Source organism: Harpegnathos saltator, unplaced genomic scaffold (assembly GCF_003227715.2).
Source record: "Harpegnathos saltator strain DR-91 unplaced genomic scaffold, Hsal_v8.6 scaffold652, whole genome shotgun sequence".
Lineage (NCBI taxonomy): Eukaryota > Metazoa > Arthropoda > Insecta > Hymenoptera > Formicidae > Harpegnathos > Harpegnathos saltator.
In genome coordinates this window covers 296,703-323,667 of record NW_020230485.1, presented here as the reverse complement: position 1 = coordinate 323,667, position 26,965 = coordinate 296,703, and the positions used below count along the sequence as shown (strand labels likewise).

Below are 26,965 nucleotides of genomic sequence, written 5' to 3'. Positions count from 1 at the left end.
AAAAGTGATGAATAAATCATCGTGGAAACAATGTTAATTATGAATATAAATTTATTACTCGCAAAGAGAATGCGCAAGAGTAAGGCTTAAAAATATTTTTACTTATATACGATATATCTTATTACTATACATAATTATAATACATTTATCTACTTTTATAATATTACTATAGATTATAGCTTCACACACTAAGATACAAAAAATCATAATACAATAGAATAACAGCTTATATGCTAAAATTAAAGCATAGAAATAATATTAAATAACAATAAAGAGTCAATTAGACATTAAGAAAAATTCGAAATATACAAATGCACGTATAAACGAGAAACACAAATCGGTTTCCCAAGTCCCACGATATAACAACTCGTCTATATCTCTTTGCGTCCTTCCAATTTGTTCTTTTTTTCATCTGCATGTATCGCAATTATTATGATATACCCTGTCATACGCGTTTGAGACAATTGTCTAAAATATTTACGTGTTAAACGAGATTTTTACGTGAGTACATAAATCGCAACGTAAATCGAATCCATAAGTAAAATTTGCCAATATATCATTTAGCAACGCTCTATATTAATAATCTGCTATATCATAATCATATATAATTAAATGTATATTACTGTACAATAAAGTATAGTTTATACACAATTTCTATATATATATATATAAGGTATATATACTAATAATTATCCAAATTTCAATTTCTCTACAATACATCACAAGTTTGTGCACTGAGCTTTGAGTATAGACAACAGACCATCTGGCGCACAGATAGTCGATCGATAAATTATGTTTCTGTAAAAACATTTTCTCCCATACAGAATGCGCGCGTGGACGGCAAAAGTTTTATCGTTTGTTCAAATCGTTTGGAGATTGTTCCTCGTCTTAAGACATTGTAATCATTACACGTTTCATATGTTAATGTAATATAAAGGTGCGTCTCTCTCTATAACCATTATTATTATACGAAATTGAAATTAGCACGTTTACACAATCAGAAGTATTGATTTTCTAATAGCTGCTCTATATTAAGCTGTTCATGCGCGTATATTTCTACCGTTAGCGCGAGTAAAGTATATGTGCACATACGATGATAATTTTATAATATGATAAACATTTACTATACAATATCTTTAGGAACTCGCAATTCTATAATACGGTTCGATATAAACACAAGTAGTATTGCAAACAAAAGTATTAAAATAATCACTTGTCGCGATAATTTGTATTACTATGAAAAAGATACCCAAAGTAAAAATAACTTATTAAAAATCAACGATAAGTATCGTGTAATAATTATCGTGTAACGATATTGCATAATGCAATATTACGACATTAAATATTCAATATTACGTTTGTACACAATTGTAAAGTGAAGTTCATTGTATAGCAGACGAGATGACGTATAAAATACAGTATATTGTAAACTATGAAAGCAGAGGGCAGATTACAAAGGCACAAAGGCTTTCTTCTCTTAAATAGAATGGAAAATCTAGCTTTTTGTTGTTAGACACGTTTGGAAACTTGTCTCGGTAAGTTTCCTACAAAATGCACTGTACAACGAGAGAAGATTTATTGCTCCTCGCAGTCCCGATAAAAGTGTAGTGTAAATTCCAAATAATCAACACCATGTTTACTTTTGCAAATATTCTGTAACGAAATAATATGATAATTAGCATGGTTTGCTTGACGTTAAAGAACAGTTTGTTAAAAAGAATTGTCAACAAATTAATATATGCAAATAGACATCAACATATAATTACCTCTTGAGGTTGTATCGTAGGTATACGAAACTTCAAAGTCTTCCTGAGGTAATGAGCGACGTCAAGAGGGAAGGATTGATCACCTGGTTGATTATTATTTTCACTGTATTGATTTTGTTGTTGTATATTATAGTTCCAACTGCACATCATCGTCTCGTCAATGCCGGAATTTGATGCGAAAGAGCACTGCTGCACAATTTGCCAGTATAGCATGCCGCTATGAAGAGAAAGATCATAGTTATACAAGACTGTCAGAAATATATTTCATAAATAATAATACTACAATAATACACACAACAAACACAACTTACACAAAATGTAACGTTAAATGCGTATCCGGCATATGTTTTGACAAAGGTACGATGCAACTAATGTTGTTGGGCGTGTCCGGCGACGTCGGGGAGCAGTATCTTTGATCCAAAGAGGTATTGAAATTTTTCGCAACTACAAATAATTGTGGCTTGGGTTCTGGCGGTAACGATCCTGCAGCGTTACTGGCTACTTCTCCCCAATTTTCGACGTCACCAGTTTCTCGCCTCGCTCGTTTATGCAGATACTTATAATTGGTCTGCAGAATAAACATACATTTTTACAACCCTAAATATTCAACGCTGCGATGTTACCGTTGTAATAATTTAAATAAAATTCCATACCTCCTTTACGAGAGTTTGAGTGCTGGGATCGGATGGGCTGATACCGTTTTGGAAACCTTTATTTATTTTTCGTTTCTCTTCGTGTATATTGAGCGGTTGCTCCAGGTGATCTGCTAAATTAGAATTAAGTCTGTCGTACAATGATATATATTTTCATATTTTTTAATTTTTATTGAGACTTTACGCGGTGAGTGAAAAGATTCAAAATTATCGTTGATGTATGGCAAAACGATTATATAATGAGTGAGGAGAAAATATTTGTTTCTTATGTACTTAATTTCCTTTTAATCAATTTATAGAAGCCAGATATAAAACTTACAAATGGACTTCTTTTCCGGTGGATGGTCAGGCTGAGGATCTTCCAACTGATGAATCTCAGCTGTGCAGCAGTATACCTAGAAAATAATTTTTTTCATTTAATCAGAATAAAGTTATATCTACATTGTCTTTTGATAAGACGATTTACAGCATCAACGGATTTTCCAAATACCTGACATGGACTTTCGAGCTCGGTGAAGTGCGCCGGACATTCTTGAGGTCTTCCTAAAGGTATCGGACCTTTATTAACGGATGAAGAATCTACGTCTGAGGTTTGTTCGTTTTCATCCACGTTACTAGGCACAGCACCCGCACCGTTTCTACTGAGCCAGTTTCCGGGAAATTCGCTGAAATATTAGCGATATGACGTCAAGCCTAAGCTATTAAAATGTGTGTTTTTTTTTATGATGATATCACGAAGAAAATATGCTTTACTAAGCTTAAGTTATTAAAATGTTTTTTTTTTTATGATGATATCACGAAGAAAATATGTTTTACTAACTTATTTTTGTCAAGCTTAGGTTGCGGACCCGAGTGGCTTATCGGATACCACGTTATTTCTTGAGAATATAGCTGCTGTTTTGTATGCGACGGTGGTGTGGTGAGAGAATTACTTTTGACAGATAATCCTCCGTCTAATCCTCTCGTGTAAGAGCCATGCTTGGTGTATAAAGAGGCCAATGTACTGTGCAGTAACGAATTGTATCGTGGATCGTAATTAGGAGTGGTAGACATAGTCGGTGGATGAGCCGGACCAATGGCCAACATTCCATTACTCGCCATCGCGGACCATTCAATGCTACTGCGCTTTTGATATTCTAAGAAGTATAAAGTTGCCATTGCAACCAAACTGAAAGTCGTAAAATGAATCAATCAGGATGTTCCTCGAAGAGAGACCATGCCAGATCAAAGCAGGTCAAAGCTCGAGTTAAGGAGATAATTACCAAAATGCCATGATGAGGATAAGTATAACAATGATAATCTGAATAAATTTATTACTGCAAAGGAGGTCTTCCTCCCTCTCGAGCCTTTTCGTTTTCCCGTGTAAGGACGATTTGCTATTGATAGAGGATGAATATTTATTGCCTGATATACTAGATACTGTGCTGATGGAGCTCTTTAAACTATCGCCTCTTTTCAATTTCGCTAGTCGCTTATTTATTCTTTCTAGTTGATCTATTCTCGTTTCTAGACTATCTGTCACCTGCAACAAACATGTTAATCAAAAACAAGCTACGTGCGCGCGCGCGCGCGAAAGTCTCACACGTATCAATATCGCGAAGACCTGATTCATCCTTAACTTTACCTTACACAATTCCTTGACAGCGCCAACGTTCTCCATAAATATTCTCTCTTTATTTACCACCAGAAAATTTTCAATTCTTTGACCGTTCGGCAAAACTATATCGCCGGCTGGCAGAACAGCTTCCGGCAAAATTTGCTGCACCTCTTGCGCTATTACGCCAGTGTCCTCCTGTTTGACATCCAAACCTGAGTGCTGTGCAAATTCCGGCGCGTATCGATAACGCACGACACGCAATTGTTGCACGTTTCGCAATTGCTCGCGCGTGTCCACTTCTTGGACGTTTTGCTTCGCCCTCGCATCGCTCGGCTGAACGATGTGACCCGTCACCTGCGATCAATTGAACAATATCGTAACTTGTACCCTCTATCATTAGAAAGCAGATTCAGTTTAAAACCTACTTTCATGTTGCCATGCACAACGAGAGCTTCGTCCGGCCGGTCCGTGTTAACTCCGACTCTACCGGCATGATAAACGCTGTCAGGCGCTGCTCCTCTCTGCCATCCACCTTCAGCACCTACGCCACTGCCTTCCGATTCGAATTGCCCTGGATTACTCGCCTGTGCGAAATGCCAACGCGAACATGATGAGAGTCGCAGTCTCGGGTCACAAGCAACTGTTTCACCATTGATTCACATACCCTGACAATTATACGTTCCGATGCGTGAGCCACCACTTGATAACTGGCTTGGTCTGCAGTATGAGCATGCAATCCGACGACCAAATGAAAATATCTCTGATCCGGGTTGGGTTTCCCCTTCTTGCGCATATTGTTGCTCGTGGTCTCGCTGAAGTGCAGACGGCCAACCGTCACTTTTGTAACGCGCTCGCCGCCTAATTCGACCCTGCAATGATATCTGTCCTAGAGCTTGATCCAAGAGTATCATTATTACATCAATAACTTGTGTGTCGTGCTTGACATGAGACTCACGTCACTGGGTGAAATGGTTTCTTGCTTCTGTCACTTTGGCTCTGCTCGACTCTGATCGTTTGCGACGGAGATTCCACCTTGACCCCGTAAAAGTGCAACTGAAAACCGCTGATCTTCTTTAGACCTTCGCCGGTTCTCACGAACACAGCCTCTCCTTGAAGCTGCGCGTGACACGTTATCTGAAAAATGCAAAAATTAATGGTTATCGCCTGCTATAATATTGTAAATAGAAACCTTGACATAGAAATTGCTCGAAAATGACCGAGAGAGAGAGAGAGAGAGAGAGAGAGAGAGAGCGCATTTACTTACCTGGAAATGATTCTTCTTCTGGCAAACGAATGCGTCGTCCGAATTGCTGAAGTTGAATCCTTTGTCGGCATCTACTCGGTAATGCGGCACCGGTAGTTCCTTGAGATTATGGTCGCAGAGAGAGTGCCAAGAGGTCTGCTGAAAAGGGTGGAACCGAATGCACTGGTAACTGGCGTCGATGTAGCTGCTGTCGGCGACCTCGTCGTTGTCCAGCACCGCGCTGCTGCTACTGCAGCTGTGCTCCACGGTGCCCAGTTCAGGTTCCTTGAGAGAGATAACAAAGTCGCAAATGAGAATGGAGGCCGGACCGAGGAGGATCCACCGCGGTCACGGGCGAAACGCGAAAACACCTGCTTAACATGAATAAGACCATCTTGACTGAGTTTTCTTTTTTTAGAGGCCGACTGCAGAGATGAATACAGCGTGTTGATGCCGGCTGGACTGTGCTCGTGCGGCAGCGACACCAAGGGCGGTCCGATCTGCTGTTGAGCCTGAAGATTTGGCGTTCCCGGCGTCAGGTGAGGCGTCAACACCGGCGTCAGCAGCAGAGGATCCGCCGTCGTCGGTGGCAACGCTCTCGGTGAAGGTGGTAATAAATTAGGAGCGTACTGATTGTTCTGATGATGTAGAAGTATCTCTTGCAGAGCCGCCTTCTGATCTGTTGGCACAAGAGAACATAATTGCCGCGAGGAATTTCCACGAGGTGCGAATTTCATCGCACGAAGGTGAGAGAAGGTCAGGAGGTGAAACACTCACGTGGCGAGTGCACATGTTGAGTGTCATTGTGGCCTGGCGGTGAGTACGGCGGCTCGCTTCCGCTGTCCGGTGGACTCTCTGGTAGCGCGTGTCTGGAAGGAACACGACGCTCTAGATGCTTCTCGTTGCAAGGCGACTCGCTTCGCTTCGCGTGACTTTCGACTTACGGGTGAACGTATGACTGTGGGTCCTTGTAGCCATTGTTAGGTACCGTCGTGGTGCCGGAGGCGCAGGTTATCGAGACTGGGTGAGCCTGTGTCATCTGCGGCGACGGTAGTCGCGCTGGTGCTGGCTGCTGCTGAGTGACAGGTGCCGCCTGCGCCGTTGGTGGCTCGGCCACCCGGCCGTTGTGAACCGCCGCTCCACCCTCGTTCTCATTGTGGGCGAGGGTGTCTGCGAAGTATCTGAAACGGACGGATTTATGATCGTGATCTACGTGGTCCTTCTCTTTTCGGTTTATTCATTTTTTCTTATACAGGATACAGATCGACGGTTTCGTCGATATCTCGTCTCTCTTGCTAGCCAAGTGGTGTATATCGGAGATCTCGTTCGAGCTGTATCGCGCTCGGTGCAAGTTGTTGACGAAACATACGTGGGACATGTATTAGATAGAGAAGCTCACAAATATACGCGTTATGTCAGCGCCTTTTTATTGATCTTTCGAGAGAGTGGTGCACGGTCGCGCGGTTGGATTTGCAAAACACGAGATATCGTTATCGTCTGAATCACACGGCGCGCGGTCGGCGGCGTTACGCGGAAAACGATGTTTCGAGCTGAGTTTTCTCGCGAGCCAGCCAGCGCGAGGAATCGCGAGAGTTGGCTTTTACGGTGTACACGCACGCAGGCGGCACTATTATGCACAGTTTCCATTAAATCAAGGAAGACGATCCGCAGGCGACAATTTATACACGGCGACGAGGGGTTTTCTACGAATTCCCGGGCAGACCGGCGTGATGGGAAACGCTCGGACTCGATAACGATCCGCAATCTTCGAACCATGTTAAATAATAGCAAGCACTTATTCTCCTTTTTTTCATTACATAAGTCGGGTAATTATGCTGTCAGCCGAATGGAAATACCGGATCCTTTAAATATAAATTACAGTCGCGAGTATTGTTTTCTTTATTAATCTTCGTCGCATGTATCAGCCGCTGCGGATAATTCGTGATGTGCGGCTCGCGCGCGCGCGATATCTCGTATTTTTTTCTCTCTTTTTCAACCAACGCAACTGAAATTTCAGAACTGAAGGAGCATTTGCGAACAAAGTTGCTCCCACCACCGTTGGCGGATTCAAGCGACGGGTCCTTCCGTCGTCGCCGCCGCCGCTTCGCGCTTGTCTTTTGCGTCTCCAATCTTTGAATTTTCTCCGCTTATCTATGTAAGCGGCGTTTCTTCAGACTTCCCGAGTGGGAATAACATATCTATTGCACGACGATCGCGATGCATGCACATGCACGTATCCAGATAATGTGCACCTCGGCACGGAGTCGCGAGTAACGTGAGAAATGACAAAAGAACGAAAGACACGAACGTGAGTAATAACGTCGAGGAGAGAGAGAGAGAGAAAGAGAGAGAGAGAGAGAGAGAGAGAGAGAATTTCCAGAAGCCGAAATGACGCAAGTGAATTTATTCGAGCGTGAAAGAGAGCCGAGATAAATAAATTTGAATTTAAACGAACCGATTTCAGTATGCAATCACTAAGAATTAATTTAGACCAATAAAAACCGTGCAAGAGAAAGAATAGCGAAATAATTTTTTTTACGGGAGAATAATAATTTCAACGAGGGAGATGCAAATATCACACGCGCTGAATTTTTTCCGCAGTCCTTGAACGCAGTACGTGAAACAAAAGGAAAAAAAAAAAAGTATATATTAACAGGATATAGAGTCGGTTAGGGGGATGAAAGGATGGCGGCTAATTGCCGCACGTACGTCCAAGGAATGAAGAAAAATCTCAGCGCGCGCGATGCAACGCGCGACATTACCATCTTCCCGCAAAGGAATCATCACTTCGTTAATCTTATATCTCATCGGCCTAAATGAATCCTCGATGATCGAATATCCGAGAACTTTAATCTAAAAATATTCCGGTATTATCGATGCGCGCGTGCGAAGAAGAACGACGCAATAAAGCGTTTCGCGCTGGAGTATCCTGGACAGCCAAAAGCAAGTTTTATTTTCCTCCTAGCCAATACATCTTTTCTTCCTTTTTATCGAGTCAAAGCTCAAATTTCGCCGTAATTTCTCGGGCGGGGACGCGCGAGCGCTGGAAGTCGGATTACCAGGGTTAGCGCTGCTGCATGCAGTGATTCCATCAATTCCGTACCGTCTGCCTCTGTCATTATATCATTACACCTCTGCGCTCGCTATCTGCGCGATATCTGTCTGCGTTCCGAGCTGTGTACGTATAGGCGCGTACACGTGCGTGCGTACATAGCGTACGCTACATGTGTTTCCTGGTGTATGAGATTACGTCAGTAAACGCGGTCAGGTCTGGAATAAGATATTTTTGTGCCCGACGCTAAATGGAAGGTTGAAAACCCGCGCTCGCGTAGTCTTGTCTACGTTCGTCTATTTGCCTGTTCATCTCTGTATGTGTATGCGCGCGCGCGCGTGTGTGTGTGTGGTGACCGTCAAGGCCACTGTGTCTCACACTGACATCCGCTATTTAATGTCACGCAGTAAAAGCTCGATGTACGGGCGCGTTAACGCGCGCGTGAGAATGTAGCAATAATTATAAGAAAAATCTCTGAGCTTTCCTTTTTCGGCTGCGCCTTTTCGGTTCGGAGCGCGCGCTCGGAGAGACAGACATGCCCCGATGTGACGCGCGAAACCGCGATCGTCGCTAACTGCGGAGCGACGTAACGTCGCGCCGCGTTGCGTCGCGTCGTCGCGGCCGATCGAGTGAAACGAGTAACATTGTCAAAACACAATGACCATTCCGATGATAATCAGCGCGCAGCATTTCTGTGTGCTGACGGAGCTGGCCAGAGCATACGCATACGCCGCGCGGCGTGTCGAGATGGAGCAATTTAGGAATTTAGTCTGATATACATCGTGTCGTTCGCAGGAAACGCGTGCTCGTGCTATCACTGGATGGCAAGCGTATTATATCCGTGAATTCGTTAATTAGCATAATTCGAAAAGGGGTGCGTATCTGCTGGCGAGTATCGCTCGCTCGCGCGTTTTCTCGCGCGCGGCGTTCCGTCGCGCGCTCCGCGTTTTCGCGATTGCAAAATTTCGCGGAACATTGCGGTCGTCATTATGATTGACCTTCGCGTTCGCGGAAATATCTCCGAATACAGATACATACGTATGTATAAGATGAGACGAAAAATTGATGATGTACGAACGGCGGGATAGACAGAGAAACAGAGAGAGAGAAAGAGAGAGAGGGAGAGAAAACGAAGCGCGTACGCGATCGCGGAAAATCATCTCGTTCGCGCGACGCGGGCAGCATTTGTCTCCCAGACGAAAAGAATTGGAGATCATCGTGCACGGCGATACGCAATTACGCACGTGTAACGAATACGCGCGTAATGTAGGCGTTAACGATGGCTTCCCAACGCGGCTGAATCCCGTCGCCGCCAGACCGAATCGCTCCGCGATGCTCGCCGACGGGGATCGAGTTTCCCGTGCGATCGGCCGCAAGTTGAACGTTCGTTTTCTAAAGTATCGGATATTCGGGATTTTCGTTCGCGCACACGAAAACGCTTTTCGAGCCAGCCCGCGGCGCGAAGAGTGACGAAGAGCGAACAGATGTCAATGACGTTGAATAAAAAAAAAAAAGAAAAAATGATGTCGATCTGAAAATGATTTTGACGATTTAAAGTCGAGCGAATGAATATCGACGGGCGTTTATCTCAGAGAAGAAGTAACTGCGATACGGAAATACGCACGTGTGTGACTTGGAACTATCAAGTTGATGCGAAAGCTTTGTCGGATGAAAATTCAATTTCGGAGATCGATAATCATGACAAATAAAATAAATAATATTTTCTATTTGACACCCTACATTGCGAGAATCGAACGGAAAAGTGACAGATCTTTTGCACCAACCTGACACCTCGGTCTAATCGATCTGAAATTCATATTTTCCGCAGACTCACGTCGCAGGCTGTTCGCTGTCGCTGTTGATAAAATCCTCCAGCTGCGAGAAATCTAGGGCTTCGTTGTCTATCCCTCCGACAAAATCGCCGCGGCCTGAAAAAGAAAGAACGGAGGCTTCGCGTTATAAGGTGGCGGAAGTTCATCCTCGTCGGCGGGACGTGAGTACCATGGCGTCGTTGTTTCCGACGGCAATCGGGCGGTATCTACTATACTTCCCATTCTAATAAGATAATGCGTAATTAAAAAATATCGCGATGAATCGTTGCCGTGACGCGTACTTCGCACAGCGCCGCGGCAGGCGTTCGTCGCCGGTGCTTGTTGCGTCATGAGACGCAAGAGGAGCCGGTGCGCGGGAAAAACATTACAATGTGAGAAAGATTACGAGCGGTAACATCGTTAACGTTGAGCGAGTCGCCGTTGCTCCGACGTTCGCGACGACGACGGCGACGACGACGGAGAAAGCCGATTTATTGAATGAACACGGGCGAATTTCACGGATGATCGCGGCTCGAGAACGACGCAGTCGAATGAACAGAGTGTCAACGAGCGAGAGAAAACGGTCGCGCGCGAACGAACCGCGAGGGGCCCCTCCGAGAACGCGGCGGATGCCAAAATTCTGCGGATTTCGCGATTATTGTCAGCGGGAAAAATCGCTCGCGATTTTCGAGAGCACTGCCGACACAAAAGATGCAGACTGCAATCAAGCGGAAACTTTTTATTTCAAACATCTCATAAGTTTATGTATTGGCAAACTCATCATAAGCATCACACATTTATTCATTCAAAATACATTCTGAATCTTAGCAAGTTTAACGTCTCAATCAAGGATATTAAATTGAAAGAGAAACTCGGTAGAATATAATTTTTATAACATTCTTGACAAGAGGATAAATCCTTCCTCTCGAGTACATGATAATGAGCTTCCCTGAAATTTGTAATCTCAAGATAGCTTTCAAGAAAATATTTTTCATAGATGATTGTTATTTCGAAGGAGGGGAAAAATCGCTTTTCTTAGTAGCAGAATATTTTTCTCTGTGCGTGGCCGCGATCGCGGTCGTCCTTAACCCTTTAGACTGCGGACGCCGCAAGCATACGTCAGGCGAAAGTCTTCATCGTGAGCGGATACGGACATCTGACGCTCAACGCCTGCTGTGTGTGTGAACAGAGTCTTCGGGTGTCCTCATTCGTTAACATTGTAACGCGCGTAAGTGAGGCATCGTGACGACGTTTAGCGTTAGCTCCGCGCCGCACACGGCGATCGCGTCTTTTTCATCGGCGATCCTGATTCCAGCTCGGAAACGTAGAAGCGCGACTGCGTTTACCCTGTGCATGTCCGAGCATCTAAGACAGGCTAAATCGTTGTAATACGTTATTTCCGCTCAGACGTTCATAGACATTCGAGAGCGCTGGGAGTTAAGAATAAGGGCGCTTTCCAAGTGAATAACGAGATCTTAAGGTCGTCGTGTCGCCTCGATGAAATTTGCTCACGTGTTAACCGACACGCGCACGCAGCTGTGCGATTTAATTCGTCGTCGGTGGCGAAAGTCGAAGGAGCTTTACGACGAGAGAATTATTCTCTCCTCGATTATCACATTTCGCCGAGATCGAGCAGATACGAGATCATCACTCGACAGAGCTCCGGTTGGCGGCAGCGGCACGAAAATTCTGTCCAGCGGACTTTGTCACGTTGCATTCGCCCCGATAAGAACGTGCCTCGGGCCTGATAAAAACGGACATTTTTTCAACGGGCGGGCGAATGACGCCGTGGAGGAGGACGCAGGATGTGCATGGCGTTCGGAGTCCGCGGAAAGAAATCGAGGGGTGAGCTCTAGGACGTTGGTGGATGAGTCGTTGCCAGCCAACCCTTCATCAAGGTATCGACCAAACACCGCCTCCGTGAGCACGGGAGGCGGTTTAAATCTGAATATCATTACGCCAGATATGCGCCCATGCGCGCGGTTATAAATTATCGAGAGAGCTTCGCGGTATCAATATTACCGCAGATTAGAATAATCAATATCACATCCCGTGACTCTCTCTCTCTCTCTCTCTCTCTCTCTCTCTCTCTCTCTCTCTCTCTCTCTCTCTCTCTCTCTCTCTCTCTCGCGCCCGGGCCCGGGGGGTCGAGAGTTTTTCGATACACAATATATAAGGATTCAAGACGCGGGACCGTATTATACCGGACGACTCGCGAATGACAATCGATTCGCGGGGCTCGCAAGGACGCGCGCGGCCCGACGCGAGGAACTTTCACCGAGCGCGATCATACGCGTCCCTTTTTTGCGCGTACGAGCATGGGAATTATCGGTTGTTTCGGTCGATGCACGACGGTGCGTCCGGTGGTTAATTAGACGAAGCGGTCGGCCCGCACCCCACGAATTTCGATGATTCTCAAGAATAGCTGGCAGGGAAAAGGGGGGGGGGGAGAGAGAAAAAGAGAGAGAGAGAGAGAGAGAGAGAGAGAGGGAGAAAAGAACAGCCGCGTACAACGACGGGCTCTCTCGCGACGGACTAGACCGCGACTTTCTCCGGCGAGGCAAATAGAAATGCAACACGGCGGCGACGGCGGGAGTGCGGATGGTAGCGCGCGCGCGCGTCTATGAAAATTAATTCGCTTTCGTTTTATGCGATAAAACGCGCGAGCGAGGCTGAAGGCGCGCTAAACATCCGGATCCGCCGCCATAATATCCTCGCGTGTCCGTAGAAAAATAATATCGACGTGATATCCGCGAGTTACGCATACGACGACTCGAATACATCGCGCTGTCGCCGATCGTATCGCGCCCGAGGCGTTCGAACGGGGGGGGGGGGGGAGAGGGGGCGCGGGAGAGATGCGAGGGTGCAGAGAGGGCAAGTTAATCGACCTCGGCCGTCGATTTGACCCCCGTTAATCGCACGGTCGAATGCGGCAGCTGCCAGCAGCGCGAATCCGACAGTTCCGATCGTGGCCCCCAGACGATTAGCAGAATGCGGCGTTTCCTCTCTTTGTTTCCTTCTCTTTTCGTTTTCACGGCTATTAGGAGGCGATTACACGAGGGGGTTCGGACAAGTTGCGGACAGGTGTTAACCGCTGCGTGTGGTCGCCAGCGTGTATTGATACTCTTCGCTCATGTGACCCTGTGAGGACGAGGACGATGCTCGATGATCATGACTCCTCGACGGGACAGACCGACAGGTCTTGATGAGAGCAGATTTTCCGTGATGAGATTCGCTCGTCTCGAAGCATTTCAGACTTCACACAGCCCGAGGAGAATTCCTATTATAGAAACGGCTGAGACGAAGGACTTTCCTTCCCAAATGCGTGCGAATTGATCTCTCAGCATTCGGCGGAGAGAACGTTTATCCCTGAAGACTACTCGGAAATCAATTCCCGAGACGAGGAAAAATATATATAAATACATTAGCATATTGACGCACTTATAATATCGCCGGCCATATCGTTAATATATTTCTTGATCGGGAATGTATCCGTCGGTGGTAAATGGAGAACTGCTCATACTCATACACGCACACACACACACACACACACACACACACACACACACACACACACACACACGCACACACACATCCTTTCCACTGTTTATAAAAAGAATCCATGTTTTTCCGTTCTTTCGCCAAGACCGGTCGCTCGATCATCGCCGATGCAACTTACAAATTCTTCATCAATGTAGATTTTGCAGTTTTTTCTTGCTTCGCTTCAAATCAACGTTGACGATCAACACTAGCCAGTCGAGAGGTGCCGTCTCCTCGTTTGGGAAAGATTCGCCGAACCTGAACCTGAAAATTCGTTTCCTGCTCGCCCGATTAATTTCCGAAACGTACGAAACGTCCCACGATGAACGATGTTTGAGGGACTCGCGAGACCAGGGGGAGGAAACTACCCCTTTCTAGCCGCGAATCACGCGCGGATGCTCGATTACCTGTCACCCCGAGCAATCGGCGGGTGTTCGCCTGATTGATGATGCCGACGTCTTCGTGGTGATCGCTCGCATGACTTCGCCCGACCTGATCGTTGCTCTGATGCTGAAGCGCCCATGAGAATTCCATAGCGGAGAGGTTCATCAGCAGCTGTGGGTCACTCTCGAAGGAACGTCTGCTTCGCAGGATCAGGACGACGCTTCATCGTCACATAATCGTCACGTCCCCGTGCCTGTGCTCTTACATTCCACGCGATTTGCGTTCTCGACGCACTTTGTGATCTCTGCGGGTGATTAATTTCACCGCTTACGGCTCGAAGGACCAACACACGGACGAACGGTACGTTTCAGGACGAATTGTCGTCTCACAGGTGCGACGCGCGCGCGAGACGCGGCGCGGAGTATCGACGATGTTTCCGGCTGTGTAATTGATCGAGCGGCGAGAGACCGATGACACGTCCCGCGTTTCTCTCTCTCTCTCTCTCTAATTGTCCGTCGTGAAAATGAGGACGCGGCTCGCTCGCGGTCCCGCTTTTCTAGCGGGGCTACGAAACACGGACGACGGTCTACGGTGGCCCACGACTTAATCGCTGGTCGCCACGGGACGCATCGGGGGTCTCTCTCCGGTACCTCCACCATGTTCCAAGTATAGTGGGGATTTCCTCTTTGACTGGCGAGGGCGGCGCTTATTTCGGGGCTGAAAGGGGTGGTTGTACGCAGCCCCTTTCTTCGTGACGTACTCTATCGCACGTAAGATATCGCGCGGCGCGAGTCGAGAGACCGCCGCGGCGGCGGCTTTCTTTCGCAAATCGCGATTCACGCGAGTTTCTTCGATCGGATCTTTCCTCCCGCAGAGGCTACCACCTCCTCTCGGCCGCCACGCGCCTCGTGTGGGCGGATATAAATATGCCCTTGCGAAATATCGCGCGTTTTATTCCCGCCGGTGGAACGCTCAAAGAAAACAGCACGGCGAGGCGAGTGCGCCCGCGGCTGATAATAATTGAGGCATCGTCGGTCGTTGAATTCGCCCGACGGTCTTTCCCCGGTGTTGATCGCGTCATCGCGGGACGAATGCCTGCGCTGCGACCAAGTCGAATAAAACTTCCCGGATGGGCAACGTCGATTGTCATCGACCGGCCGAGGCTTGACATTTAAGACTTTATTTTGCTCGGAGTAGACGACCGGCCGAAATAACTTGTCAACACGATATCTGCAGATAAATTCCCAGTACCCTAATTTCCATATTAATTCAGGAAACTCCGAGCCGCGTGATTAATTCTTCGACTCGTGTGAAACAATCATGTTGTAGCTTGCATTTAGAGAACGAGTTTTTGCTCTTACCAACCGCTTATTTTTCTCTTCGATCAAGTTAACGCGACGACATTCGCAGGAAGAATACTCGAAGTGCTCGAGAACGTCGGTGGCGTCGAGGAGAGCGCGCGGCTGTTTTCGAGAAAAATTTCGCGACCGCAGGAGAGAACCTGATCTCGTCCGCGTCGCGCACGGCGCGGCCAAATTTCGCCGCGCGAATTGCATAAGGAATTTTTCAGCGAATTTTACGACCCAACAGCGGCAGCGGCGACGCGATTTCGTCACGACGCGTCGGCGGACGCAAGAACCGAGCCAGGAAATTGCAGCGGACTTTTTGTCAATTTTTCGCGATGGGTCTCGGCGCGAGCCGAGAGACTTCTCCGGATTCGCCGTTCGCAGCTCGAGACTGCTCGAGAACTCCGCCTCGTCGTCGTCACGAATTAATCGTCGGCGTCGCTCTCGCGCCATGACAAGACAACGAAAGCGCGGACAAAAAGGGAAGAAGAGGGATTTACGGGTCGGCCAATTATCCCATCAGAATTCTTTCGGTAACCACCTGCTGTTCGTATACGCACGTCCATCCGTCACTCCCGCCGCACGAATCCAGCTCTCGTCGCGTGCGTGAGTTCACGGGTGCGTGTAATCGGCGCGCATTAAGAGTGACCCGCGTGTTGTATCAACCCTCCGCTTATATTACCATTAACGCGACCGGGAACGCAGAGGCGAGCATTCCCAGGCTCGATTTTGAGACCCCCCCCCCTCTTTCTCTTTCTCGCGTGCGGTACCGAACCGACGGTGGCAGACCGATAATATGCAAATGTTTGCTTCTGGTTAAATGATCCCGTTTGCTTATTCATTACCGCGCCATGTCGGCCGTCAACAACGTCGTCCGTCCGCCGGTCCGTTCATTTGTCCTTCCTCCCCCCCTCCGTCGTTTTCTGCCTTCGCGCAAAAGGAAAATACCTTCTCCATGCTGAATCAAAGACGCTTAATTATCAATGTCGCTGTAGAAACGCAACCCTCGTGGAGGAACGCGCGCGCGGTAACGCCGAGCCGAGATATGTGGAACGCGCGAGAGAGCGATATCGGCTATTACAATAATTGAATAGCCGTCGATGGTTAATTAATCTTGATTCACGCACGCAATCGAGCAGCGGCATAAATAACCGAGTGTTGCGAGAGACGACTGTGTGAGCGGAGAGGAAGAAGGAAAAAAGAAGAAACGAGCGTAAAGTTGCGCGATCAACGGTGACATTGTCGGACGCGACTGCATCTCTCGCTCGCGAGATCGTCGGACGCTCGACATGTCTCTGTGTGCGTGTATTCAATCATTCCTTCTCTCGCAGCAGCCGACGCGAGGGAAACGACATCGATTTCGCGTTTTGTACACTCGCTTCGAAAGTTACTGGAGCTATAAAATGCCTTCGCGCTGCTAATCGTCAGCGCGATGTCGTCGCTGCTGGATGTCGGCGCGCCGCACGAAAGTAATCGCGCCTCCAATCCCGCTTCCGACCGAAGGATCGATCGTTCCGCAAGAAATGCGAGTGTGCATCTACTTCTACACGACATTTTCTACTTTTTGAAGCGCGTTGTGCAACTTTAGATCGCGCGACTGTGCGTAATTGTATCAAGACGCGTGGAAACGCGCGAGGTCGCGCGCTACCGACAGCGATTGTCAACATTTCATCACGCTCAACAATGCCGATGCAGATTTGCATACACGAGCACGACGGTGCTGGTTGTAGGTTCCTCGCGCACTGACTCAATTGTGTTCACCTCATCGTCGGATTCTTATCGGAATAACAATTCGATTGTGGTTTTTCGCACGCCGTTCCTGCAGTCGTCGTCGTTGCCGAGGACTTCTCTCGCGCGCATGTGAGGTCGCGGTATTACCTCGGCGTATTTTTTTCGCGCTTCGACGATCGTTCATTTCTACACACAATTAGCGACGCGAGAGATTTGATCCCGAGAGTTTGTTACCGAGAACGAATCGGACGAAACCACCCGACAAAGCGCGCAAATCCTCAATGACGCGGCACGGGCCGTAAGAACAAAGTGACGCTGAGTAAATCAAATTAACGCGGCAATAGAGGCTCATTGGCATCATTAGATTACCATTCCGCGTGATCATTCGTATTAATTCGAAGCTTCGCGCGCGCGCGCGCGCGAGAAACACAAATTAGCGAGCGACGTGGTGGTGATGCACGACGAATGAGTCGTCGTCGGCCACAGGATTGGCGCCTCCTCCTCCTCGTGCGCTCCTCGCGAGACTTCGCCGCGCGAGAGGTACGATCGTTATCGCAAGACCAAAATCACGTTCCAGATCGTGCGAATTTCGCACGCGCGATTATCGCGGTCCAATTTCGGTGCCGGCACAATGCGGCGATTAATCGCCGTTCACCGGTGCTGCTCTCGAAGTGATTTACGACGCGCGATCGTTGTTGGACGAATAACGAGGACGAACAGGAAGAGAACGAGAGAGAGAGAGAGAGAGAGAGAGAGAGAGAGAGAGAGAGGGACGGGGGAGGGGGACGCGAAAAATTGTTTCTCTTCATCGCTTGCTTTTGTAATCAAAGCCTTGTAAATATATCCGCGCCGGCGGAAAACGGCGTACTCTCTCGAGCGCGATGCAGACGCGTTGCTAATCGCCAGCGTGCTTAACATATAGTGATTATCCTGTGCGACACCTGTACGCGCAGTGCGCATAAAAGCCTTCCTGGAAGCCCCGTTTGAACTCGCGCACACAGACGCATCCCACTTCGTATCGTGCCGATACAAAGAAAATGAAAGTATGCAGATAGCGTGTCGGACCTCTTGCTTAGATGATTAGATATTACGAACGACGCATTTTGCAATTAATCCTCGAACTTTCATCGTTCGTCGTGCCTTTTTATCATTATTGTGCGCGAGCGTGAACACGCTGCTGCTTTGCGATGACGAAGGTCCCGAGCACGTGCGAAGCTATCGCACGCCTCCTCCTCCTCCTCCTCCTCCTCCCGTTTTGTTTCTTTCTCTCTTTCTCCTTGATTGTCGATAAAAAGCCGCGATATAATGCACGCGCTAAAAAAGGCGCGATAATGACGGGCGTTCTCGGGTTCCCGTGCGCTTTCGGGTGGTCCAGCTGATGCGCGCGTTCCGCATGACGAGCTCTCGCGACAGCCGTAATTGGTCGAGGCGAATTATTTCGAGTCTCGCGATTGTGCAGTGTGAACTGTTACGTTAGCCACACCTGGGGTACCTTTCACCTGACGCGTTAGCTCGCTCGTTCGCTCGCTCGCTCGCTCGCGCGATACACCGTGCCCGATACTTATCCGGTCGGTTTCAGAAATCCGCGCGCGATTCGCCACGAGCGATCCGCGTCGGAGGCATCGACGAAGCCATCGTTCGGAAGCGCATCCTCCTCCGACGGTTCCGCTTCTACCAAGCATGACAGTAATGTGAGCCTTAAACCGAGTTTGCTTCCTTTCTCGGTGAGAAAAGCGCCGCGATGTTGCTTCCGTCGATGTTGCGGAGTTTACGCGCGCGTCGCGATCTCCTTCGCGCGGCGGCGCCGGCAATAGACGATTCGCATCGTCGTCGTCGGGGAATTCTCGCGTGTACCTGTGCATTTACCCGAAACACGCCCGGCTCATCCACACATCGCTCATCCGTGACACGCTCGCCCACACGAACGCAAACGTTCGCCGTCGAGGCAATAAATATGGTAATGCGTCTAATGTGGGCGTGCACGCGCGCGGATAAGACGGACGCGGTTCGGCCGCGTCTCTGTGTCCGCGTATACACACGCTCGCTCTCGCGGGAAAACTCCACCGGCGGCTTTCGCGCGTACACGCGTCATTAGAAAATATAAATCGGCGAGTCCCCGTAGGAAAGAAAGGTCTCCCCCCCCGTGCGAGGCCGGGAGGAACGAGCGAGAAAACTTAGCGTGACTCGAGCGGAAGACACGACATCGGGACATCAACAAAAACGGCCGAGGCCGTGTTCCTCCCGTAATAGCCACCGTTGGTTCGTTCTACGGTTCTCCACGTCGCGATCGTGTGCATGTTGAGCCGTTGTCACTGTATGTCACTGATATCCGGCTCGAAGCGTATCGTTTTGTTACCGTATAATAGTCTCCTTGGAGAATCCGCAAGCAACGCTCGCCTCACCTCGCTTCGCTTCGTCGTTCCTTCGTCGTACGATCGATAAGCTCGCGGAATTTTTCAGGGGACTGGGAACGAGCCTCGGCTTCTAACGCTTTTGTTACTTCGACTTACATCGACTTGGAGAATCGACTGACGATTCTGTCGATTAGCGTTTCCTCTCCGCGCGCGCGCGCGAACGTATCATTAACGGCGCTCTACGCTCCTGCTGACTCTCGTCGGCTGCCGCCGCCGCGCGGACACGCGTTATATACGGTAAATGCGTCGGAGCCGGCGAGCGGACGAGCGGTCGAGCGCAATTTTCGCGGTACAATGCAGAAAAGTCGCTTGATTCCCACAGTGATACGCCCCCCTGAACTTTAGCTCGCGGAATTCATCGGCTTTCACTAGTTGCGCCACTTTACGATGATACAAATATAAACGTCGGCTCGCGCGCGCGCGGCTCCGTGAGGCGTCTGTAAATTCTCGTCGACGGTAAAATACGCGCAGATAACGGGTTTTCGCCGCGCGAGCGACCGAGCAATTTTGTCCCGCCAACTTTTCGCCCGGCAATCACTCGCGAGAGCACAATGCGATTACTGCCGATACGATCCGCTAACACAGCGGGTTGAGAAGGATGTTGGATGTTGGATGTTGGACATGATGCAGCTTTCATAGTTTGTACTACTTCTCTATTTGGTTGTGCAGAATTGCACGCGATTTTACAGCAAGTGAATGGACGAAGACCGCGTGTTATATCGAAGGCAAAATAAAATCTTTGACATGTAAAATCTTTTTTTCGTTTCTGACGTAACATGAAATATTCTCCAATTTATTGTGAAAGCATTCGTGACTCTCTATATGACCTATGTAACGACAAATAAAAACTGCCGTTATGTCAATATTCAGCATCCCCTTAACGCGCGTTTTTCATTGAGAATCGAGAAGATGGTTACAGTTTGCATTTGCACGGCCTCGCGATCGTAAAACTCGTCCGTTTTTCCCTCGACCGATATGACTCATTAGAGTCAAACAATATGGTTTGCTCAGAGAGTCAGTTACGGTCGGCAGAAAGAAAAATAGAGAGAGAGAGAGAGAGAGAGAGAGAGAGAAAGAGAGAGAGAAAAAGAAAAAAAGTAAAAAGGATTATCGTTTCCTCTTTACGGCTTTACGGCCGGTATGCCGCGTTCTGTATCTGGAACGTTTGTACGTCGTTGAACGAGATCGCAGCAAGCAGTAACGACTCGCGAGTCGCAAAGTAGTCCACACATCCTCTCTCCTGCATTATAAACAATCTCCCATGAAAATCTAGAACAGTCGGTGGTAGTAAAGTCGCAATCGCGCGCGCTCGTCTCTGTACGCACAGTCGGGACCATTATTCCCGCCCGCGCCGGTCAGATCGAAGAAACGCAGCCGCGTCTCGCGCAACGAGTCACAGTTTTACGCGTCATCGGATTAATAAATATTTAGTCATTTTAATAACAGCGCCGCCGGCAGCGGGAGATAGTCGCAGAGGCGGTATACATTCCGCCGATACGATTATTGATCTCCTCGAGGGGGCGGAGGAGAGTCCGCGAAAATCCGAAACGGCCGAGCGAAGTTTAATGGAAACCTGAAGTTTGACAATGTATTAAATATCCCGTTCTCCGGCCGCTAAGATCGAGCGATTTGATAATTCCGATGTGCCTAATTTCCCCGATAAAAGAAGATGTCTAAAAACGGCACGGTCGATTAGAAACTACCGTCACGAAATTCCGCCCAATTTATATACGAATTCACGATGTCGGGCATCTCGTGGAAATATCATTTGCCGGAATTACCGTTGCCGCGCCTTTTTTTCCCTCTTTTTTCTTCTCCCTCCCCCGTTTTTTTATTCTTTCGTCAGTTGCTACGGTTTCACGCTCGATAAAACTTTCAGCGATCGAATTCAGCTTTCGCCTTTGGCGGAGCGCGGTGACAGCAATGCAAAAAGTCTGCGTTAGCGATAATTGTTGCGACAAAACTGTTCAACCTCGACGACGATCGTTCGTCAAATCCATGCTCGTCCGAGAAAAATGTGCTTCTCAATATTTGCTCGAGAGACAATTATGACAACGACTACAGCCCTCGCGTATGCGCTCGCTTCGCTTTTGTGATTTCCGGGGAGAAAACACGCGTGCGATCGTGAGGATCATGAGGTTTGCCGGAATCAAAGGGTCTCGCGCGTCATCGATTAAACAAATCGCCCCTAAGCGTCCGAGGGACACGTGCCTATGTTTACGATGTGCGCGATATGTTTACCGTACACCTGCATCCTTCTTTCGGAAGCGTACGGAATCAAGCTCGCGCGCGGGGAGCAAAACTCCGCGCGCGCGTGTTGCGTTCGCACGCGTGCGATTTTTCGTGCGCGATCGTAATTGGCGCGTCGCGAGCGATTATACGCCCCGTCGTTGCGAATAAAATGTACAATCTCCGCGCGTAATACAAACGCGCACACGATCATCATCATCATCATCAGCCTCTGTCGCCGAATCGATGCTTGATTTACGGATATAATAATACGCAATCATCTGGAAGACATTCATTACGTAAATCGCGCGAATACGGGAGTCGCTTGATGCGACGTCTCAAGCGATTTTATATGTATATCGCGAAGGGCAACAATATACGCGTTAGTAAATAGCCTCTCTTTCTCCGCCGCTGCTCCGATGGCGCAAAGCCATCGGGGTAGCGCATGCCCGAGCTTTTCGCGTGAAAGGCGGACCCGCGGAGCTTTTCATCGACCAATGTGCCTTCGTGGGTGGCACACCGCGTCCTGCGCGACTTGCGCTCTCGGCCGCTTCCCTGTGAACGGCCATTCCATAGGACGAAATCCCATAATTCATCCCCGCGGTGTTCAACCATCACCGATAAGCCCGGCGCGATCGAACTCGACTTTCATTATCGTTTTATTTAAGCTCGCCCGCGAACGTGCGCCGCGCGCGCGTTCGAAATAAATTTTAGGTCGCGATCGATGCGACTCAAACGAGACCCTCGTTTTCATAGCGAGAGCGAGAGAGAGAGAGAGAGAGAGAGAGAGAGAGAGAGAGAGAGAGCGAGTTACACAGAGAGAGGAGAGAAATAATCGCAATCGTGCGGTCCGACTCTCCGCAGCAAAGCTCGAGTCTCCATGATTTTGTCCGCTCTTCTGCTCCCTTTTTTCCCTTCAAAACTCGCAGCAGATCGAAACATTCGCCGGATAGTCGCGACGCAAACGTCGCGAAAAGCTCGCGCGTCGCCGGTTCGCCGAAGCGTAAGTAGTAAGTAGTAAATTGCTTCTCTCCTGACGACACCGTTTGTTGCAATTTGCGCCCGCTATTATTATATCGAGCGCAATAAACTACAACTTGACGCGCGCACCATTCGCCGTTATTTATAAACGCGTCGGAGGAAGGTGCCGAGCTGTGTCGAGACACCGTCTGTGCCGTCATGACGACTCAATATCCACGATTTCGTATTTTTTCCCCGATAAGACGGCGAACGAGATAAAATGCACGCCGCCGCGCGCGACTCGGAAAAGGGAAAAAACATTTGCACGACCGACGACCGTCGAATTGGCGTGTGAATGTGAAATTTCTAACTTGCGGAACCGAACCACTATCTCGCGCATACGATCGAGATTAATCAATTATCACCGTGCAACGATAATTAGCGGCTACGTTTCGTCATACATGCGCGCGCGCGCGCGCTAGCGAGCGCGACGTGTACGTCTCGCCGGCTCGAGGAAAGAATGAAGAAAGGAAGGAAAGAACAGCCGAATCGTCTCAAAAGGCACGAGTGATTCCGCGTCATTCCACGTTCCACATCTCTCTCTCGTCAATGACGCGTACGAGGGGTAAAGGCGAGCGCGTGTCGCGTGTGCACGTAACGCACCGCCATTAAGTCATTTTATGTCGCGCGTTGCCGTAGTAACTCGCTTCGTCGAATAAATTTCATCGTTCTTCGTCGTGGCCAAACGACGCGTCACTCTCGCGGGCGGAAAACCCGAGGAAATAAAGAGACACTCGGCGCGTCGGGAAGATGTTCGCGCGGCGGCGTGAAAGGAGCAGAGCTGAAAAGGTGGCCCTCCTCTCGATCGAGCAGAGAACGATTAAAAGAACTGACGCCGCCGGCGATGGAACGAACAGCGGCGATGAAGACGAAAAAAAGTGAATGCACAGTAGCGCGGGCGTCCGTTGTCCGGTACGGGTTACCATGAATTATCGAGTCATTAATTCCAAATAAACGGAAAAGCACGTTCACCATGCGACTTTCACTGTCGGTCCGCGGCGGAGAGAACGAACGGTGTGGAATCGTCGGCAGCGATGGCCGCGACGCGATGTGGATTTCGCGCGGCTGTGTCTGGCCAGTCGCAGGGTACAGGAGAACGAACGAGTCTCTTTTATTCCCTCCCCCCCTCCCACTCCCTCTTTATTTAATTGGAATGGCCGAATAATTGCCGAAGCATCGCGGCGCGACCGCCGTCGCGCCGTGGGCTTCTTATTCTTCGCTTCCGTCTCGTCCTCTCCGTTCTTCGACGTCGACGAGAGTCGCCGAGCGTTCATCTCCAAGATCGGTGCGGTGGTGTTCACGCCGCAACCTCTGACCTACATAAGGAACGCCACACGCCGCACTCGTTACAGGTGAACGCACTCTCGGCGTGGAACACCGAAGTAAATCCCGAGTGCGCGCATCACGTAAATGCATGCCGGGGCCGGCGGGGGGGGGGAGGGGGGAAGAGAAGCGCACTCGGGGCACGTCGAAGGCTTTTCTTTTTTCCTTCCTCTCTTCCTTTCCTTTCGCTGAGTTCCCCCGTCGTCGGTTTCGTATTCCACGACAATCGTCGTGCAAACGACGACACCGGCGCCGAGCCGAGGCCCCCCGTGGAGGCCCCGCCTCGGAGAAGACGAGGAAGCAGAAGAAGGAACAGCGGCCGCCGCGCGATCGCGACAGGACGCGGCGATTCGCGAGCTGGCGCGAAGCGTCCGACTAAGAAGCGCGCGTATGTAACGAGCAACAACGCGAAGACGATTTTCCGCGACGGTGGTGGGGAGGACCGCAGTCAAGGCAAAAGTAGGATAAGTGTATCCACGTAAGCGCGTGACTCTCTTTTAAGGACCTCTCTCTCTCTCTCTCTCAACAGCCTGCCGCTTGCGCGACCAGAGGACCAGAGGAAGAGCCTCTCGTCGCGTTTCGCAGCGACAACGACAACGACGACGACGACGACGACGACGGCGGGAGATTCTAGCGCGTTGACGTTTCCTGCGAGCATCGAAGTCGCGATCGACGCGCGTCGTCCCGTCGCCGATCGGTGCTTTCTATCACCGGTTATATCGACTTCCTAACAGGATCACTCGGACGCGTCGCTCCGAACGCGAGCGTTATTTTACGATCCCGTGTGCGCAACACGGTTAACAGCGCCGCTGGTTACCGTCGCATGCCGGATACCGGAAGCCAGCCGACGGTCTCGAACAAATATCCACCGTGGAATCTCGAGACCGTAGCAAACGGAACGACGAGTCGCTATGGCGATCCTGAAGCGACGTGACGACGACCGTGTCGCGTCGTTTCGCATTTGCGAATTTCACGAATCCGTCGCTGCCGATCTCTCGACGTCGTCTCACCGCGGAGCGACTCGCGCGCTATTCGCTCGTTCACGCGTCGAAAGGAGACGAAAACGCGCGTATCCGGTGCAGGTTTAAGGTCAACGCACGCACGCACGCACGCACGCACGCACCGCTTCGTCCGTCGCTACCGAAAGCAGGAGAGAACAAGCGAACATAGTGCGCGCGCGACACAATGTACACCGTGCTCGCCACGATAACGGTGTTGCGCGATGGTGTCAAATTCGCGACATTCCATCGCTGTCCTTCCACCGCCGCTCTTTGTCAAACACGCTCTGTTATCACGCTCCTCTTAATTCGCGCTCATTTATTATTACTAATGACGTCGCGAGCGCCGGAGGATACGGTATTTACTGTTAGGCGACACGATTAAAGGCGCGAAATGGGGGACCGAGCCCGTTACTCGCGTTATGCAAACGCACGTTCGATACGATAGACGAAAAAATTGCGGGCGATCGAGCTAGCGACGCGGTGAAAGACGGGGAGAAAGAAGGAGAACGAGCGTGCGAGCGAGCTAGAGAAAGAGAGTAGGAAAGACAGAGAAGGAGAGGGAGAGGCAGAGAGAGAGAGAGAGAGAGAGAGAGAGAGAGAGAGAGAGAGAGAGAGAGAGAGAGAGAGAGAGAGAGAGAGAGAGAGAAAGAGCAAGAGCGAAAGAGAAATGACGTTGTGAACGGCAAATTCCGATAGTTACAAATGTAGAGAGAGGTTCGCATCTCCGAAAAAGATAGCAAGGATGGAGAAAGGAAAATACTCACCGAGAATCGCCTGGAGGGTCTGCTCGTCCCCGTCCCCGATGACGTCCATGTCGGCGATGCGCGTCGAAGCCCGTTGCCGTTGTTCCGGGCCCGATCAACGGGCCCCATTCCGTGCTCGGGCCGCGAAGTTTCGCTCCGCGACGTCCCACATAGCACGCACAGAGACACGTCCTGCCGTGATCCTCGCTGCTCCGTTGTATTTTCGCTCGCCGACGTATTCTCGCGCTGCGCGCTCCTTTCGCCTCACTTCCTATCTCGCGCCTCCTCGCGCGATCTACGGACGACTAGCGACTAAGGCGACCACTACCGAGCGGGTGGCGATGGGTATCTCTCGCGGCGAACTTCACAGCACCGTCGCGTTTCGCGCGGCTCCAGGAGAACGCGCATACACACGCTCGCTTCCGCTTCTTCTCTCTCTCTCTCTCTCTCTCTCTCTCTCTCTTCTCTCTCTCTCTCTCTCTCTCTCCTCTCTGTCTCCACTCGCCCTTTCTCTGTCTCTTTTTCTTTCTCCGCGACGCGTGTGAAACGTAGATCTATCGCTAATAGCACGAGATCGCTCCTGCCAACAGTCGGACGGATGGACTATCCCACGAGTAGCTCGAGTCGTGGTAATCCCGTGCCGCGAACTAAATCCGAGCCTCGCTGCCGATACCACACACAATACGTATACCGACACACAATACACACACTACGTTTGCTTGCGCACAACTCGACGTCGAGTTAGCACACACACACACACGCGCGCGCGAGCTCGCCTCCACCCGTGCGTGTTCTCCACGGCGGAACGAGGAGAACGCACTGGTAATCACGTGATCCCGGTCAATTCCGTTTGAAAGTCGCGCGCGAGAGATGCGCGCGGAGACGCACGAGGGCGCTGCGTTTCTTCCGGAAAAGTTGAATATCGTATTCATCGCGTTCATTTCGAAATGGAGAATACGCATGATACCGCGATTCCTTTCGGTCGGTCTGTCTATCAACAGCGAAGGATGACGAACCCATTGTGACGTGCCATTGGGAAGAAGAAGCGTTTCGCCAGTGAGATGATTCGATGGCTCGGCTGGAAGTGAGGACGCGAGATTGCGTCTTCCAGG

The 26,965-nt window shown here is 49.6% G+C and overlaps 1 protein-coding gene across 5 annotated transcripts; it reads right to left on the bottom strand.

Moving 5' to 3' along the window:
- Positions 1-853: 853 nt before the first annotated feature.
- LOC105181310 (myelin regulatory factor-like protein) lies at positions 854-26,313 on the bottom strand. 5 transcript variants are annotated; one of them, XM_011137997.3, is made up of 18 exons: positions 25,875-26,313; positions 10,146-10,239; positions 6,204-6,440; positions 6,037-6,128; positions 5,631-5,938; positions 5,281-5,544; positions 4,972-5,150; positions 4,681-4,897; positions 4,442-4,600; positions 4,044-4,370; positions 3,682-3,941; positions 3,240-3,587; positions 2,910-3,084; positions 2,739-2,814; positions 2,420-2,532; positions 2,078-2,334; positions 1,767-1,983; positions 854-1,653 (listed from the first exon to the last, which is right to left on the bottom strand). In XM_011137997.3, exons 1-18 carry the CDS (start codon positions 25,921-25,923, stop codon positions 1,576-1,578), a joined length of 3,450 nt encoding a protein of 1,149 aa, XP_011136299.1. In that variant the 5' UTR covers positions 25,924-26,313; the 3' UTR covers positions 854-1,575. The 5 variants fall into 5 exon arrangements, with proteins under 5 accessions (XP_011136299.1, XP_011136301.1, XP_011136302.1 ...); XM_011137999.3 differs by having other exon boundaries at positions 2,420-2,529; XM_011138000.3 differs by having other exon boundaries at positions 5,640-5,938.
- Between the last annotated feature and the right edge of the window lie 652 nt (positions 26,314-26,965).